General features: G+C 36.4%; 1 protein-coding gene across 3 annotated transcripts in view; it reads left to right on the forward strand.

Moving 5' to 3' along the window:
- Positions 1 to 18,488, forward strand: part of RAB3C (RAB3C, member RAS oncogene family) — a 119,747-nt gene that overhangs the window by 55,138 nt on the left and 46,121 nt on the right. For all 3 annotated transcript variants that reach the window (XM_064735414.1, XM_064735413.1, XM_064735412.1), the window contains exon 3: positions 1,624 to 1,742. In XM_064735414.1, coding sequence (XP_064591484.1) covers positions 1,624 to 1,742 — 119 coding nt within the window. The remainder of the gene's footprint in view (positions 1 to 1,623; positions 1,743 to 18,488) is intronic.

Genomic DNA, 18,488 nt, shown 5'->3' on the forward strand with positions numbered 1-18,488 from the left:
CAGTGATGACGTTGGATTTTTTTTTTTTAAATCTAAAAGTCTTTTCTGTTGCATGTGGAATCTCCTTTTATTATTTTATTAGTTTATGAAATAGATGATATATATGCAGAAATGGAGGCCTGCCTAACCTATTTTTCTTTTGTTCACAAGGGAGTACTTCTAGACAGGAAACTATTTCAGAAAACATACCAAATATGTTTGTTACTGGTTAGTCTTCTTTGTAGAAAGACAAATTAAATGGATTTATCTGTTTAATTTTCTATCTATTGAAAAAACATTGGAAATTATTGTATTAATTTTCACAGTTTGTTAAAATTGAATGTGCACAGATTATCTCTTAATTACAGGATTGCACTGAAATATGTTTCCTGTAGTGCTATTAATATTAATGGCTTAAAATATTAAATAGATAGGTTGGAACATGAAATAGTTATGTATTTCCTGTATTTCAATTATTGCTGTTATGTCTAAATTTTAGTGCAGACATAGGTGGTTGTGTTACAGAAGCAGAGAATACTTAGTGTTGGGAAAGACCCCTGGACATCAGTGTGCAACCCCTGGGCCAGATGGTCCCCCAGAGCAGGTGACACAGGAACACATCCAGGTGGGGGTTGAGCATCTCCTGAGGGAGGGAGCCTCCGAAACTACCCTGGGCAGCCTGCTCCAGTGCCACCCTCAATGTAAAGTTCTTCATCAAGCTGAGGTCAAACTTTTCGTGCTTAGTTTATTTATGGCCATTGTTCCTTGTCCTGTCACTGGGCACCACTGAAAAGAGTTTGGTACCATCTTCTTGCCACCTGTCTTGAAATATTTATATTATATTAATAAAAGCATTAATGAGAGCTGCTGCCAGCCTTTTTTTCTCTAGACTAAACACTATTCTGGCTATTGCATTAAATATATTAAAAGCTAGTTGCTACCCTGAAAAGTTTTTAATGGAAATAAGGAAAGCAAGAAGTAGGAGATAAGACTTATATTTCCACATTTCTTGCTTTAAAGACAGTTGATTAAGATGAGGGAGAAAACTGGGTTGAGGTAAGGCACTGATAGCAATTTTTTTTTTTTTTTTGCTAGATATCATCCTTGCTTTAAGAGCACTGCCATACAGTCTTTTTCTTTTTTAATTTTTGGTCAGCAAAAAGCTTATTGGTGCTCACTGACATGAGCACCTGTGGAATAAAATTACAAGAACAGAGCAATTAGCCATTGCCTTTTTGTTCCAGATATTTCCTGGCTTCGGGAACCATCCTTTTCTGTAATGAAGGTTCTAAGGATGCTATTTTGTTCCAGCATTTTATCGAGATTTTACTTTTGTCCCACTGGAAAGGTACAAGGCAGGATCAGAAGAGAAAGTTCTTACCCAGCTCTCAGGGTGAATAAAATGAACCAGTAATGATTCAGAATATTTGGGCTGACAGGGGGCCATGCCTTTCTGCTGCTCTACACTCTACCTTCATAACAGAGTTGATATGTCCCTCCAGTTATGATCCAGTGCAGAGTTTTCCTGTTTCTACTTATTCTCAGGATTACAGAGCTGTACAATAACTCTTGCTTTTCTATAAAAGAAAAAAAAAAGTTGTCAATTTATGTGTAATATAAAAATTTTGTTTGTTATTGTTTCAGGACACAGCAGGCCAGGAGAGGTACAGAACAATTACCACAGCTTACTACCGGGGTGCAATGGGCTTCATTTTAATGTATGACATCACAAATGAAGACTCTTTCAATGCTGTGCAGGATTGGTAAGTAAAAATTGGAATTTATATTAAATAAATACTCAGAGACTATGTATGATATCACTTATCTGCTGTGATAGTGTAAAGTGTTTTGGAAGACTTCCAGTTAAATGCTCAAGCATTCCTATACCTGAATATGTGGTGGTGGGGTTTTTATCAGTCAGGAAAGACAAAAAATATTTTAAAATGTTTTGCATATAATTAATTGTAACCATTGTGTTTTCTCTAATTTCAGTTCATGTCCAATATTGATACTACTAAAACTAGAAATATGCTAATATGGAGATTAACTGCTAAGATACCAGAAAGTGTTTCCGTACTTTATGGAATAAAATGAGATACCATGTTTGAGCATAATTTTTGAATTTAATTTTTTTATCTGTAGCTATATATACATTGTTCTGTCCATCCTGTTAATCAAGTGTTGAAGTGAGTGAACTTTATCAGAATAGCAGAACACCTAGAGTGGATGGAATTTGTATTACCTGGTGTTATGTGAATGTACAGATGTCTCCATGAAAGTGGAGTATCATTTTAATCACATGACTCAGTCAGCATCCAGAAAATTTAAATCTTTTTTAAGTAAAGCTAACATAAAAGGAAAGCCAGAGTTTCCTTCAGTGATTTTTTTTTCCTTTATGAATTATTTTAATATCCAAAACCCTCTCAGCAGTTTTCTGAGTGATATGAATAACATTTGTCATGTGTGCTCCACATGCTGTCTTGCATATAGTTCCCACGGGACAACTGAGTTTGAAAGAGGATTTTGTTTTGAGTTTGTGTGGTTTGTTCAGTATGTTTATTTGGCTTTTTTAAAAATTTATTTTAAGATATGTTCTAGTGTGTACTTCTTTCAGGACAGACAAGCTCAGAATTCAAACTTAAAATGTAATGATGCTGTGATGCCTGTTTTTAACAGAAATTATTGCCCAGCTTTAAACCATCCAAGAAAAATAATTTTCTCTCTTTCATACTCTTCTAATCATCATTGTGGTAGAAGGTGTCACCAAACCCATGGAACACTTTCTCTCTCCACACCTAGTATTTTTCTTGGTCTGTATAAGATGAGATTGGTCATTTATCACTCTGAAAATAATAACTGAAAACCATAGCTTGACTCTGCTGCAGTGAAATGGGATCTTGGGTTGACTAACACTTCCCATGTAAGCACCAGGAATGTAGTCATTTACAGTCCTCCAGGGGAAAGGGCCAACTCCAGACTGAGTCCCATCATTTCTTCATCAAGTTATCTGTATGCCTCTACAGAGTCATATATGTGATCAACTCCTTCCATTTTTGAGAGAATCTATAAGCTTGCATGAGTAGTATAGATTGAGTAACTATCTTTGGACAATTGACAGTATCTGAGTGGAGTCTCTGATACTTCAAGAGGAAGGAACCTCTGCTCTCCCTGAGTTATGACAAAGGGATGTTTTCCCCATGTTTTACAAGCTGGAAACATGGTAATTACTTGCTATTACACATTTGTGACTGCAGCTCTGTTAAGAGCATAAGACACCTCCTAGCAGAAGGTGGCTGAAAGTGTTAATTCATAGATCCTGCTGCAAAAGCTTAACAAAAACATGAAATCAAGGAGTACACCAATCTCCCATCTGAACCTGCAGATGTGACTGCCAGTGGCACTGCTTTCTGGCCCTGCCAGATGAAGCACCTTCTTGCTTTGTCCTGATTTTCATTTTCCATGGGCTGATTCTATTCTAGCACTGGGTTGATAATGTCTTGTCTGGGACCAGCTGTGGTCTGAAAATTTCATTGTCCCATCTCCAGGCAAACCAGATGGCATGCCATGTATTATCTCTCTTCCTCTAACACAAAGACTTTTTTCATAGCAAGTGTAAATATGAATACTTATTATTAATTTTCCCACCTGTTTGTTTTCCACTCTCCTAGATCTGTTATGTTTGGCACTTTTTCTCTCCTGGTAAAAAGTAACTAGACTTCATGCTAATTAAAAAGAAAAAAGTCACTGTAAAATAAGACAAGAAAATATTTTAAAGCTATGGAGTTCTTAAATAGATTAATTATGAAATACGATTTTCCAACCAGTTTTATCTAGAAGTTTTACAAAGAGTTGACAGCTCTTGCAGAAATTTGGTAGAAAGAAAGGATTGCAGTATTATGCGTCGAGAGCTACTGAGAAGTAATCTGCATGATGAAAGGAATGACAGATATGCTGAGTGCCTCACTTGTCAGGATGAGACATAGATTTGCCTGTTATTTGTATTTTTAATGTCATAAGCTCAGTTGCTGTTCCGCTGTTCTTCCTTTTTTTCATTACTCCCATCTCACAGTTCATAATTAATTTTGATCAGCCCTGGCTTCAATTTTTATAGTAATTGCACAGCTTGCTTGTGAATGTGAGAAAAGTTAAAGAAAACTGGCAGTTACCAATGCTGCAGAAAAGCAAGCGTGGCCATGTGCAGGTATCTATGTCTTTCTGAAAGTTACAGGCAGAGAAAGCAGGGGCTTTTAAGTCCTTTTGGGGCTGAAAGTGCTTTTCTCTGTAATAAATGTGCCTCTCTAAGCAGTGGTGCCTTTTCATATGCATGAACAACAGATGAAGTCCAACTTCAAATCACATCACATCAGCTTCAAGGCTTGGTCTAGAAATGGCACTGCAGTCAGGGCAATGAATCTAAAGGTACATTTTAGGTTTGGATAAAGGACTTTGGTTTAAAATGTGTGTTGGGATTATTTTTTATATTAAAATAATTTTTTTGCAGCCTGAAAATATGACTGACGTTATTCCTTTTTAACTACAGATATAGATAAATAATAGTTGCACCTCTAGAAACCATATCTAAGTTAGCATGTATCTATTCAACTGTGAAAATTCTCTATGCAATGCTACTATTAAGATTTTATATAAAAAAAAATTGGTATCCATAATTTTTTCTATTAGCACCTATATGTGTAATATGTAGCCAAGAATTCAGAGAGAGTGGATTTGTGCTGAAAGTCTGTCTGCTAGCAAAAAGAGCAAATCAAACATGCTTTGACTCAGCAGTTCTATGGAACTCTCCCCAGGGTCTGAATCTGCCTTTACTAAGAGGCTTTTTCTATCAGCAATGCAGCTAATGCTGCAAGATGTGTACCTTGAAATAGCTTGATGCACTTTGGTCTTGTCATCCTGAAAATATGAAGATTTTGGAAATGGATATATTTCCTTTAAACAGGAATCAGTTGTAGAGCATTCTTTTCTGCTTGCCTGAGTTTTAAAGTAGAAAAAAGTTATAACCAAATAGCCTAAATTTCCCATTTAGTTGATTTTTTAAGACAGCATCTATTTGTTTCAAGAAAGTGGCCTAGTGGGATCTATTTTCTTTAGAAATTCCTCCTAATTAAATTTGAAGGAGAAATAGGTGAATGTTGAGAGTGGCTTGATGCCACCTCAATGTGTAATTTTTAGTTCAGTTCTAATGTCACAGTGCTGGCATTAATTCCTGTTTTATCCTAGCACCTGTAGCATGTACATTTGCTAGCCTTTTCTCTCTATACATTTCACTTGGAGGTGCTGTGCCACTTTTCATCTTAGTGTTCAGGGCGCATAAGTTGTCTCCTTAATGGCAGTGGTTCCTTATGGTAGAAAGGAGAGGGTGAAGGCTGTGTACTGTCTTTGCTACTAGTACAACTCAATATGCTGAGTTCTGTAGAAGTTCCACAGAAATAAATGTCTCTGGCTGCAAGGGCACTGCTGAATCAAAGTTTTTTATGTGCCATAAAGTATTATCCTCTCTTATCACTGACACTGCCAATTCATAGCTTTAGGAAAACTCTCCATGAAAAAGGACAAACATAAACTTGTTTTTCTAAAGACTTTTCTTGACAACATTTGATGTTAGGATTAAGCATCACTCTGGCCTGAACTACTTGCCTTGATAAAGATACTTATATTATTCTTCCTACTAAACCTTGAATTAAAATATGCACATTACAAATAAGAATTTCTGCAAATCTTTATCAAAGTGGTTTGTGTCTTGAAAAGAGAAAACATTTTCTGTGGATTTACTGTCCAAAAACTAATTAATGCATTATAAGTTAATCAAGAAAGACAGATGTTAAATTTTCATGGCATTTTTCATTCGTTCTTGTCTTTATGCTCTTGAACCACAGAAAGAAACATGTTTGTGGAACGGAAATTTTTTGTACGTGGTCCTTGGTCTATTGGCTCTTACTCTCACTTTCTCCTTCCATTTGTTTCGTTGTGGGCTTAAGGGCTTCAGTAGGTTTTACACCACTCACTTGAACCTCCTTCACTATAAATGTGACATTTTCTTAGATTCTAGGCAGCCACCCAGTATCAGGGTGTCCATTTGGCTGTCCTCTGCTGCATCAATGCTGCCAGTGGGAAGTCTAATAAGAAGGGGAAGTAAATAGTGACAGAGTTCCCTCAGAGTGCACTATGTCTTTCTTTTCCCTCTAATGTGAGCTCAGCTCAGGCAGTACAGTCAGTAAGTCACTGATAGCAATCACACACCCAGGTCCTGCTCAGTCACCAGCTGGTTAGTGCAGTTCCTCAGTGGAGCTTGTCTCAACAACAAGCTTCAGGAATAAGTCACTCTAGACTTCCATTGGACCTAATTGGCTTAGATAACTTTTTATATATCTATATCTATATGTATCAGCTGACATGCTTGTTGATTAGGGCAGCTGTTGGCCATAACCAGACATGAACTATTACCACCACATTGCAGTCTTCTTGTTAGCACCAGCGGCACACTGGCAGCTACATCATAAGTTTGTCTGCAGCTTCTAAAATGAGAGTAGCTACACCTTTCTCTACAGCTGCCACCCCTGCAGATAAGGGCTAAAGTTCTGGGGATCGATCTTTTCTTGTTATACCTGGTCTGTGGTAAGGAAGGATGCATCACTCCTTTCCTAAGACCCTTTTCCTCAGTCACAGAAATGTGGAGGTCTGTCTGATACAAAATGGCCAGAATCTTTTGTCTGAGAAAACATGAAAAGCTAGCAAATTATGCCTTGCTGCTACCTACATCTGGCAAGAGGACAGCTCTGGCTTAACTATCCCCATAAACTTGCTTTGTTGGACTGGAAATTTCACAGTGGAGAATTATTGTCCATTTGATGAGGTAATGCAAATACTCAGCCATTCAGGGGACTGTTGTTCATTAAAGGACATGTCTTCCAATTTGTACCATATCCTGCTCTTCTTCAGATATGATGGCTGGGAGTTACACTGAGGTGGATAAAAGAAAACCAGATGATCAGATAAGTATCTGAATGCTGCTGGTCTGAACTTCTGTCCATTAATTAGATCATGTTAAGGTACTCTTAATGAGATTTTCAGTTTTCTCTGTTTTTTCATATGATAAAGCTTTTATTTTTCAAAAGGTTAAAGTGGAAAATACCTCTGACAGGCTAGTGGATAGCTGCTGGAGTTTATCAAGAAGATAAACAAACTTAGGGATGGTAAAATATAACAGTATGCTAAAGAAGGTACATGAAACGCTGACTTTAATATTTAGCAAGTCTGTCCATTTTATAGTTACATACTGACAATAGTAAAAGAAACAAACCCTGGTATGTTATAATTAACTCACAATGTTTATATTTGTTAATAATGAAAGTCTTACAATCTTGTGACAATAATAGTTTGTACTTGCTGGGCAGTAACTAATACACTCTTATCTCCCTGTAACTGTTTATTGACAGAGTTACACAGTTGCTCAGCATTCCCAAATGAAAGCTCTGCTGCCAACCAACACAAGTCCAATCAGGGACTTAACAATGTTCCTGAACAATTTTCACTCTCATCTGAAGCTGCAGGTTTTTAATTTTTCTCAGAACTCTAATATTCTGAATCTGTTACTCTTCAGAGGAATATCACGATCCTTGTACTACAGTTAAAGCCTGAAATTTGCTGATGGAGCTGTTCCTTTGGGGTTTCAATTTTGCATTTACCTTTTGCAAGTTGGGATATTTCAATAGCATTAAGACTGCAGTTTCACTCATGCAGCCTGGATGATTTTTGTTCAAAATCTCAAAAAAAACCAGACTCTGTGAGTCAGTAGTAAAGCAGTGTACAACTTTGCAGGCAGTATGAAGTTTAACTGAGTCCTTCTCCCTTATGAACTTTCTTACCTCTGCTCCCCTCTCCCCTCCTTTCCTCTGCACATCAAGATGCCCTGTTTCGAGTGTCAGGCAGGTGTAGGAGTATATTAGCTATGTGAGATACAGTCTATATGTGGGGGAGTACAACAAGATTTATTGAAATTGATCCCTATGCTCAAAAACTGCCATTAATGTTCTTGCATTGAAACATTAACTGCAATGAGACACAGCAATATGACCTGCTGGTAGTGGTTCTTTTCAAAGCATATCCAAATGCTAGTTAGATGATTTAGGTTATCTTTCATCAGATCATTGCAAGGCCTTGACCATTAAACCAAAGGCATTTATAATGAATGCTCAATAATGGCAGGTTTTAGCCTTCTTTTTAAGTCAATTTCTTTCCTAATGTCATTTGTTGTGCTGTGTTATGCTAATAATAAAATTCTTAATTAAGAAAACACTAAGAAAACAAAGCCTTAATTGTAAATACAGCTTAGTACCATCAACATTCGGCCAAGGATCCCTGAAAGAACTTGTCTGTCCTTTTAGTGTCAGATGACAGTATGTTAAAGACAAATAAACATTTCTGATTGGATATGAATATTAAGTCATTATAAAATAAGGGAAAGAAAAGGAAAAAATATTTTCATTCCAAATTAACATTTATACTTTTACCTGATGCTTGTTCTTATTTTCCAGAGTACAAGAGGCATTACAGTCTCTTTAAGTAGGACAAAAAAATCTTGCCAACTATTTGGACGAAGATTTTGGATGTTTATTAAATGTGCTTTAGCAGAAAATATGCTTTCAAAGCATGAATTTATCTAGATATTGTGAAAACTGGCAATAAAAACTGAACCTTCCAGGTCACAAACTGGTGTTCAAACTCCCCACAGGGACCAGAGGAGGGACTGTCTTTAGGCTTTAATCCTTCTCTGTGGTGGCCACCAAACAAATGAGGACTGCCTCAGTGGCTGAATTTGTTGACATTACCTTTCTCAAATAATGAAGCACCACAGAAGCCTGCAACCAAGCTGAGATGCTCAGGGAGAATTTGGGATAAGAGTGTTTCCAATACAGAAATTAAATTGTCTCACCCATACTTGGATATCACGGTGCAGTGCTCAGTTCTGCATACAAATTATTCTTGCAAAGTTATGCATTGCCCCTGAGATTAGACCCAGCACAGCTTGCTTTAGCAGTTTAGGACTGACCATCGCAAGGGGCAAGCAATGGCAACGCAGTGAAATATTTAATCGCTAAATTATTGCTTTAGAAGGAGATTGACAGCTATAGTTTAACTGGAGTTGGGGATATGGTTTTATTTGAGTTGGGGGGAGGGAAGTAGAAGGCATTGGTCTGTGCGCAACTCTGGGAAACAGGGTATCTGCTTTTCCACAAGAAAAGCATGGAAAAGCAGATACTGCTGCGCAGCAGATTAGTTTTAACTCTACCAAGGATAGTAGTGACTTTATCCTGTCTTATTTCTTGATCCCATTGGGATTTTAAAAAATCAAACTAAAAGTCAATTCCCACATGAAAAGATGAGAAAAATTGTATCTGTCCTATTCAGATATTGGGGAAGCAGGGAAGGCTCTCCATATCTCTCTACTTGTAGTAAACATGCTCTGCCATAAGTTCACATCATGAAAAACTCCAAGGAGAAAAATAAATCAATGCCTTTTATCTTCAATTGCCTTCTCCCACTCATATGATACATCTCTATATTTACAGTGCTTTGTACACAGCAAGAGAAAACAAAATGTTATATCAATTAAAAAGCAATTCATACAGAACAGCTCCCTTGGAAAACCATAGTACTGACAAAACTGATTTCAGGCCCAGTTTGGCAGATAAAAAAACTGCATGACATTTTCAGTTTTTCTATATCGGCATGATATCCCAAGTTTTGTTTTTTAAAAGAGGCCATTTAGATAATGCCTGGAACAGGCTTACCTAGAGACAGAGGCAAAACAAAGTTAAAAAGATCAAAACAGATATATTTAACAAAGGACCTTCAGATATATTAAGGGCAGACAAAGCCTCCCCAAGAGGCTACACCCAAAATGGACAATGGATATGGGTTTTTCAGACAGATATAAATTTAGTCTATTTTCACATCAGGGGTTCATTCTCCAATTTTTGCTTCAGGTAATGAAATCATATTCCCCCAGTTTGCTCCCCCTACCACTATTCACTTTTGTTTATACATTTCAGGGCCTGGGACAGAGGGTGTCCTTGGGTCTGAGGCTTGCAAGGATTGGTTTTTCTGTCCACAATGCGAAGAGATCTTACTAACATTCTATGGAGTTCAGAGTCCAGTACAGGATCTGAAAATATTAAAGTTAAAATCTTAAGGTACATTGAGTGAGGAAATGAGTGACTGTCACCACTTCATCTGTCATGAGGTGGTTGCTTTTTCCTGTTGTTCCTGGAGGGAAAAACGCTGTAATAAATCCATATTAATTGAACACATTGAATTCTTACTTAGATATGTGTGTACATTAGCAGAGCCAAAGTGTGCTAAAGAAAGCAAAAATAAAGGAAAAAAATGAAGTTAATTCTGCTTCAAAACAATCCTGAAGAAAGGACAAGACTCTAGCAGTTTCTTTTGCTGGTCAGTGAGAGGAGCCTGTGTATTATAGCTCGCTTGTTACAAGCCAGGGAGCAGCAGAACTGACTGTTACAGCCTCTGGGAGAAAGAGAGAGAGAAAAATATGAGCCAGGCAGAATGGGCGGGAACGCAGGCCCTCCTTTGATGTAATATTTAGCATTAGTCCTTTCAGTATAACAGAGCTGAGTGTTACGGCCGCTGGGAGAAAGGGAGAGAACAAAATATGAGCCAGGCAGAATGGATGGCAATGCAAGCCTTCCTTTGATGCAATATTTAGTATCAATCCTTTTGGTTTTGCTTGCTTGGAAAGAATCAGCAAACACACATTAAGACTCAATTACAAGAAATCTGCACCTGCAGTTAAAAAAAAAACAAAAAGGGAAAAAGAAATGCATAGATTAAAATTGTTTACGTAAACTGTGGTAAAGTTGAGCAAAATAATACATATTTTACTGATTACATAGATATAACTTTGATACATATATAAAAAGATATATATATATACATAAGATATATATATAGATATCTTTTTTATATAGATATATAAAAATATAACTTTTGCATTGTATTTTTAGATGGAAAAATTGAAATTTGCAATTTTAGCCGCTCTCCTTATTTAGTGCATCCTTTTAAATCATATTTTCTGAGCTTTTAAACTAAAAATGCTCAATTCTTTGCATAGAAGTTAAAGTTATAATTCTAAGCTGATTTAAACAGATTTCCTTCATAGATCAAGGAAAATAAGTGTTGGTAGTTTATCTGAACTACAAATGCTTTTTCAGTTTTTAAAATCTTCTCAGAGTTTTGTTCCCTATGCATACTTGAGTAAGTAGATTACAAAAAATATAGAGAAGTAACTAAGGATGATTAGGAAATGTTGCCTCTAGCAACTCATACAATATCTGCTAATAGACATTTATATTCTGAATGTCATGGGTGTTTAAAATGACTTTCCAGTCTCCATGGAAACTCTACTGAGTTAGTTACTGCAGTCACAGCTTAGATATATAAACAAAAGCAAGGGTATGATGGCTAGAGGGAAAGTCTGCGTTTATCTGAGATTGTTAAAGGGCTTTTCACAGTGTCTACCATAGCAAACCAGTCTTCCAATCCACTGGGCTATTAAAAATCCAAAACCTAATCTTTTTCTCACATTTAAGTTTGGATTTTATACTTTAAATAGTTAATTTGGTGTCTTCAATTTGCTTTCCCAAAAGAGAGAACTTTCATATTTTCAAGAATTTTGGGATATGTTACAATCTGTTTATGAGACTATCTAAACTGCAAGCTTTGAACTAAAGCTGAATTAGTTTTAATTCCAGTTCTATTCTCTCTTTCACAGTGAAGTTATACAAGGAAATCTCTTCAGAGATTACAATAGCTGTCCTGCCAGTTTTATTTGAAGTATTCCAGGAGGAAGAGGGGAGGTGTGGAAGAGAGTGACAAACTGTGATTCTCTTTAAGATTCCAAAAAGTGATGCTGATCTACTCAGCAGACAGGGAGTACAGACAGAGAAAGTGAATGGTCTGAGGCCCTGTCTCCTTTTTGGAGAAGATGGCAAATTCCCAAATGAACAGAAAGGAAATTTTTAAAGGCGGCATCTGAAAAAATAAGTAGGTCCTCTAAGTCAGCCAAAGGGAAGCAAAGATGTTTGTCCAGAGTGAGTTATGCTGAAGAGTTTGGTGGGGTTTACGTTTGTTTTCTTTTGTGGTTTTTTTTATTTATTTTTTTGTTTCTTTGCTTGTTTTTTGTTTTATTTTGTTTTGTTTTGTAGAGAAGAGCCAGAATGTAATCAGACATCCTTCTGAGCTTTCCTCTAGCCAGATTCTGTAGTGGGTGAAGGGCAGAAACTTGCTGAGGGCCACAGTACTTGCAGAGGAATGGGGATCACAGACCTGTGGGAAGCAGAAAATGCCATTTATCAGAGGGAGTTTAGTGAGAGCTGTGGAATGAGGCAGCTTGAGCACCCACTGTGATTGGGATGAGGAAGGTGGGCTCACACACTAAAATCACTGAGGAATGGTTGCTAGAAGCTTGTCTTTGTTTGGTATTTATTTTATAGATCTTTATTTAATTCATATGTGCCCTCATGCTGATTTTCCTCCTTAGTCTCTATTGCATCACTTTAAAAATAATTTTTCACTGTTTTCTGGCTGTCTTCCATATCCTCTGTTTTTGTTGCAGTTAGTTTTTCTCCTATGTCCAGAACACCAACCTTTTCTTGGGAAGCATCTTCCAAAAAAAGAGGTTTATCCTCTCCTCACTTAACTGGTGAAAGATATTGTGGGAAGACTCAAAGGAGGAAGGAAAAAGGCTTTTGCTAGAAAGAAAAATTCTGAGACTGTGAACACTTCATAAAATAGAAGTAGATTTGTAAAACACATTTAAACAAACCTTGAATTTTTTTCTGTTTTTACTTAGAGTCTGCCAGAGCCCACTCATGAACATGTGTATTTCTGGAAAGTTTCTGACACAGATTTTTTGCATTTCAGTATGATTTTTTAAAATAATAAATTGTTGAAGTTTACTTTTCTAACTGCAAAGGTTATCTTGAAAACAATGCAACAAAAGACCAAACTACAGTATTTCAATATTGATCTGGTATATTCGTACCACAAATCAGAAGCTGATAATGACGGTCTGTTCTCTACAAAATTGTTTCCTTAGCACTGACAGCTAGCAGGCACTTTCAAAGAACACTCAGCTCCAAACAATGGGCTTCTCTAGCCCATTGTCCTGTGCAGAGGAAATGTTTAAGTTTTCTTTTACAGCTTCCAGACTAAAGCTTCCTCATCTGGAGCTACCTTATTCCCTAGGCACAGACAGACCTTGCTGTTTTCTCTTGCAACTCAGACAGACAGAATGAACTGAGGTAGTGTTTTGAAGTGTGAAGTTGCATTGTATGCACATGTTGGATTAAGATGCTCTTCTATCACCCCACAGATTGCACAGATCCCTGTCACAACTTCATTTCCTGCAGGTGATTTTTGCCTTTGTTAAGGCAAAAGTCTCCTTGTGTGCAGCATTCTCACCAATATACAGTCTATTAGAACCAGTTTATAGATTTATTTAATAAAGATGTTGGAGAAAATTAATTAAAATTAAATTGCAAGACCTGTCAAGGTGAATTAAAATGTAGGCTGATTCTTGTTTTGTAGAATATTTAATTACCTTATTCTATGATGTATATGTGTGTACAATATGCTTCTATATTTTCTATGTTTATTCACTTTTTTAAGAGTCAAGCAGAGTGAACACTGATCTCTTCTAGACTTGGACTGACTAGGACTAAAATTTTGACTTCAATTTTGCAAAAAAAGAATAATATTCTATCAGTAAAAGCCATAAGGTTGTGAATGGCATGATAAAGTAACTGTTGGGATATTTGAATATATCTAAGTTTTTTTTAATTTGGGATTACTCATATTACTATTAACTAAAAACTCTCAGAAAATTGGAGCTGCTTTCTTGCATGGTAATATTTCAACAGAAGAAGAAGTTCTGTACATTCATCATGAGAATCCTGGGAAGGGAAAAACTTAATAACAAAAATGGTTGGCTTCACTTTTCAGCATTATTAAGTCAATCATTCAATACGGATTTCATAACCTTCATTTTATATTGCATTGGTTTTTGGAGTTTTTTGTTTATGCTGAAGGCATTGTTGCGCTTTACTGGGTTGACTTAATTGAAAACTATTGATTCATTACACTGGTTGTTCTCCTTTTTTATTTTTTCTTTTTCACAATCATGGCCAGTTCCATATACATAAAAACATGGTAGACAGAGCTGAAGTCCTCCACACTTAAAAACCAGATCTTAAATATCTTTTGCTTTTACTTTTTCAGCTATAACTAAGGCCATCAAGGATGGAATCAGCCAATCCCTCTTAACTGTGTGCCTGAAAATATGAATACTTGGAGTATTACTTATTTAATAATTATCATTTAATCAGCATTTTTTGCATTTCCTTTGGTTGCCATTTCACAATCTGTTATTTTTAATTGAATTCTGTATTCATAAAAAACCTCAGGAATCTAAGGAAATGAAAGGGGAGATTATTTTCATTTTTGTAAAGAACATATACATACCTTACCATGAAGTATGTAATTTTCTTCTGAGCCTAAGCAATGAAATCTGCTGGGAATGTCCTCTGGTTTTTTTTAGCATCTAAAACATGGGAGAAATGGGAGTGGGGTAAGGCAAATCAAAAGACATGAAAAAATTGAGATGAAATCTTTGCTGTTATATCAGGTGACTATTTTGTTGTGGTTTTATTCTGATTAATTTCTGTTCGCATAAAAGTGTAAACCAGGATATTTGGCGGATGAAGATTTTTTGGTTGGGCTCTGGCTTTTGGGAAGATGGCTATATAATAAAGAAGAAAAAAGCCTGACTGCAAAATAAGAGGCCTAAATTAAATGTCTAAAGAATGAGGGTGCGGGGGTGGCATGTGTGTTAAGAGTGAGATAGTGAGAACTGTACTTAAGAAGCATGGGAAAAACATAGTAAGAATCACTCTTCTGAGGAAAGAGAACTAAGAAATAGAGTTGTTCTGGTGGGCTTTCATCAGGGCTGCAGCACTGCCTGTTCTCATTCCAGACGCTCCCCTTTTTGTGAAACTCCAGTGTCCCCATGGATGTCTGACAAGCAGTGCACATTTTGTGCATTTGTGGACCTTTTGCTCACCATGATGCAAAAGGTCAGTGCTGCTCAGCTTGTAGCCAAGGAAAATTTTAAGGAGAGCAAGCTACCATGCTTAGAAGCGACAAAAGTTTTTCTGTTCAGCCAGGGCAATACAAGGACTTGCCAAGCTTCCTGGACTGGCAGCATCCTTGATGCCGCCACCAGAACTTTAGACCTGTATGGAATGAGGCTTAATAATAAATCAAGGTATAGATGAATTCCAGAAAAATTATAAGGAAAAATATAATGTTCAGGGAAAAAAACATATGACTCCCACATATAAAACTGTGGAGATGAAAAAGAAAAATAAAATACAGTGAGCCTGTTTTCTTTCTCCAAATATTTTTTCCTCTTCTCTGTGTATTAATATTCACTGTAGCAGCAGTGAAGATTCATTTATTTAACCACAATATGTGATCATGTGTCTGTAACTCAGTGAACAGCTAGCAAATGTATTATAAGCTGGTAACACAACAAACACTGGAAAATGTGTTGAGCAAAGCACATCCAAACATTTGGTGTCTTACATGCATTGAAGAGAGAGACACTGGGTTTTAAAGCATCTTGAAAAACTGCAGCCAGCATGTTACTTTTCATGGTAACCAAAAGGATGTGGCCGCATTCCTTCCACAAACTTCTTAGGTCATTTGCAGATCAGCATTAGTACTGTTGTTTTTTTGGCTATACCTCTCTGTTGCAAAAGAGTGTGATGTGAATGATGCAAGGAGTGCATTCAGAGTGCTTCATTGTCATTTTTAAAGGAGTACTTGGAGAATTAGCAGTGGAACACCATTTTTCACTGTCTAGAATTGAAGAAATAATTGAGTTTCATCTCTCCAGCTTAAGTAACTCTGCTTTTGATGTCCACTGTCATTTTTCCCTGGTACATTTCAAGATGATTTTTGCTGTTGCTGATCTGTACTGAGCCATGAAGAAAAAAAAAGTCTAGGGAAGAAGAGGTTCAGAAGCATGAAAAAAAAAATGTTTTACATAAAATTCATACGCCATTGACAGATGTTTTAGGAAAGAAAGTGTTAATCTTCAGTGAGACAGATTTAATTAGACTAATAGAAGCATATGAGGATGAGGGCTCTAAAATATATTACTCATACTTATATGTCAATACCTAACAGGAAAAGCAGACTAGCTTTGGGATATTATGAACTGCAAAGAGATTACAGCCTAATTGTTGACAGTTCATCCATATGAATGATCTTTATGATGGATTTTCAGACCCTTTTGTAAGAGTGTCAACCATTATCTGGTCAGAACCCAGTACACACTGAAGAAGGACAAAGAAATAAATGCTCTGATAATAACTTTAAGTTGTGCTCTGCCAGATATGTGCCCAGTGTTTTAAAGACAGGTGGGTCCCTGTACACAGATAGGGAGCACATCCTATTGGACTAGCAGCTGGATACATAGCTTGGCTGGGAAAGTTCTGATCCTGTGTCCAAACTGAAAAAAAAAAAAAAAAAGTAAAAAAAAATTAGTCTGTCTGAGCATCTTTATACCTCCAAAAGAGTATTTTTACCTGAGTAAGAAGAGAAGAATGGGGAGAGGTTAGTGTGAAATACCAGAGTGAAATAAATAATTTGTTCTCTCTTAAAACTGGAAACACTTTTTGATGAAAGAGATTGTGTAGCTTTCAAAGGACTCAAATTTGTTTTGTTTCCATAGGCTGAGGTTCAGAAATACTTTTTTTTTGCATTTTAATTGTTTTCAGATCAATACCTTGATAGCCAAAAAATACCCTCTTTTTTAAAAAATGCAAGTAATATCACAATCTCAAGAGCAAGTAGAAAGAAATGCTAAGGTTTATGATATTCTTAAAGAGAATATGCAAAAATATAACCTTTAATATGTTTCCTAGAAAGAAACATATCCTACCACAAACAAATCTACCTGGAAATTACTAAAAAATGTATGGCTTCAGACATATGATATATACAATGAGCTTAACAATGACTCTTAAGATAATGTTATCATTAGAGATGATGATATGAAGTAACTTCACACAGTTTTCAATTATTTCCTTCACTCTGCAGGTCCAGTTGAATTTAATTTGTGAGTTCTTTTGCCTTGCTTTCTTTCTGCTCCTTGCCTTGCTTGGAAAGCTTGGGCTTTCAGTGATTCCAAAGAATATAAAATGAATACACCCAAAATAGTTTGGACCAGATAATTGATATATGCACCAGGCAGGCAATCTGACTGCTTCTGGGATTCAATATCATGTCCCTTTGTGTAATGCTGCATTGCACTGTATTGTTTAGACATCCAGACTATCTAGGAGGCTCCCTAAATTAGTAACACATGGTGCTGTACACCTGCTGTCCATCTGTATTTGTGTGTTTATCAACCCTACAATAATGATCCTTTTTCCATTTTCCTGTATGCTGAAGTTTTGTAGAATATGATGAGAAAGGTATATTGATTTAGTTACAGTTACCCTTCTCGTGCTAATGCACTGCATTCAAGGTCTTCACAGATCCGACTGCTGGTTGTATTAGGCTTCATGAAAAAATACTGTGAAAAATGTCAGTTCTCACAAAAATAAAACAAACCCTTGGAGCTGAGATGGTGGAAGACAAAATAAACTAGACATCTGCACTTATCTCAGGAATTCTATCTGCAGTTTAAAGTTTTGTAATGGGATGGGAAGTGGCTGTTTCCATAAAAAATATTTTACCTATATTAATTAAATAGTTATTTGAAATAAGATAATATATTGACCAAAATGTTTTTAGTGTTAACAGGTAGTTGTGAACGCTGGAAACAGATACATTGGAAACAAATTCTTGTTGAGAAGATGATGACATCCTTCTTCCCGTTTTCTTTTCTGTTCTCAACTATTTTTTTCACTCAAAAGGCTTAGAGGTATAAAGGAAACAAAGTAATGCATTTAATCAGTAAATAAAGATTCAGTGTTGATAGGAAGACTTTTTCTATAAACTTTGCTTATATAGTTCCACCTTAAATCCATACAGCAGCTGGAAATAGGTCAACACTGAGCATCTTGTTGTTTTATGAAAGAATTCAAACCTGTTTCCAAGGTAACCAATCCCATCCTCTGTAAATCTCTGCCGTGCTCCTACCTGTTTTGTGAACTGAATGCTTTTCTCATTTCCTGAGGTATAGCTTGAACTTTAACACACGCATGTACGCGCACACCACATGCTGCTTTGTTTCCACTGTGATGAAAGAGACAACAAAAGTAAATAGGAGTTAGTTAATATTTAAACTGTTAATGCAGGTGGCTCAGTAGCACATTCATAGAGCTTTTGTAAGTAGTGCCAAGCAGCCCTTGAACAAACAGCTTTTACAGGAATGGCAGATTAATTTTGGATGAATTTCTGGG

Source organism: Zonotrichia leucophrys, chromosome Z (assembly GCF_028769735.1).
Source record: "Zonotrichia leucophrys gambelii isolate GWCS_2022_RI chromosome Z, RI_Zleu_2.0, whole genome shotgun sequence".
NCBI classification, from domain to species: Eukaryota; Metazoa; Chordata; class Aves; order Passeriformes; family Passerellidae; genus Zonotrichia; species Zonotrichia leucophrys.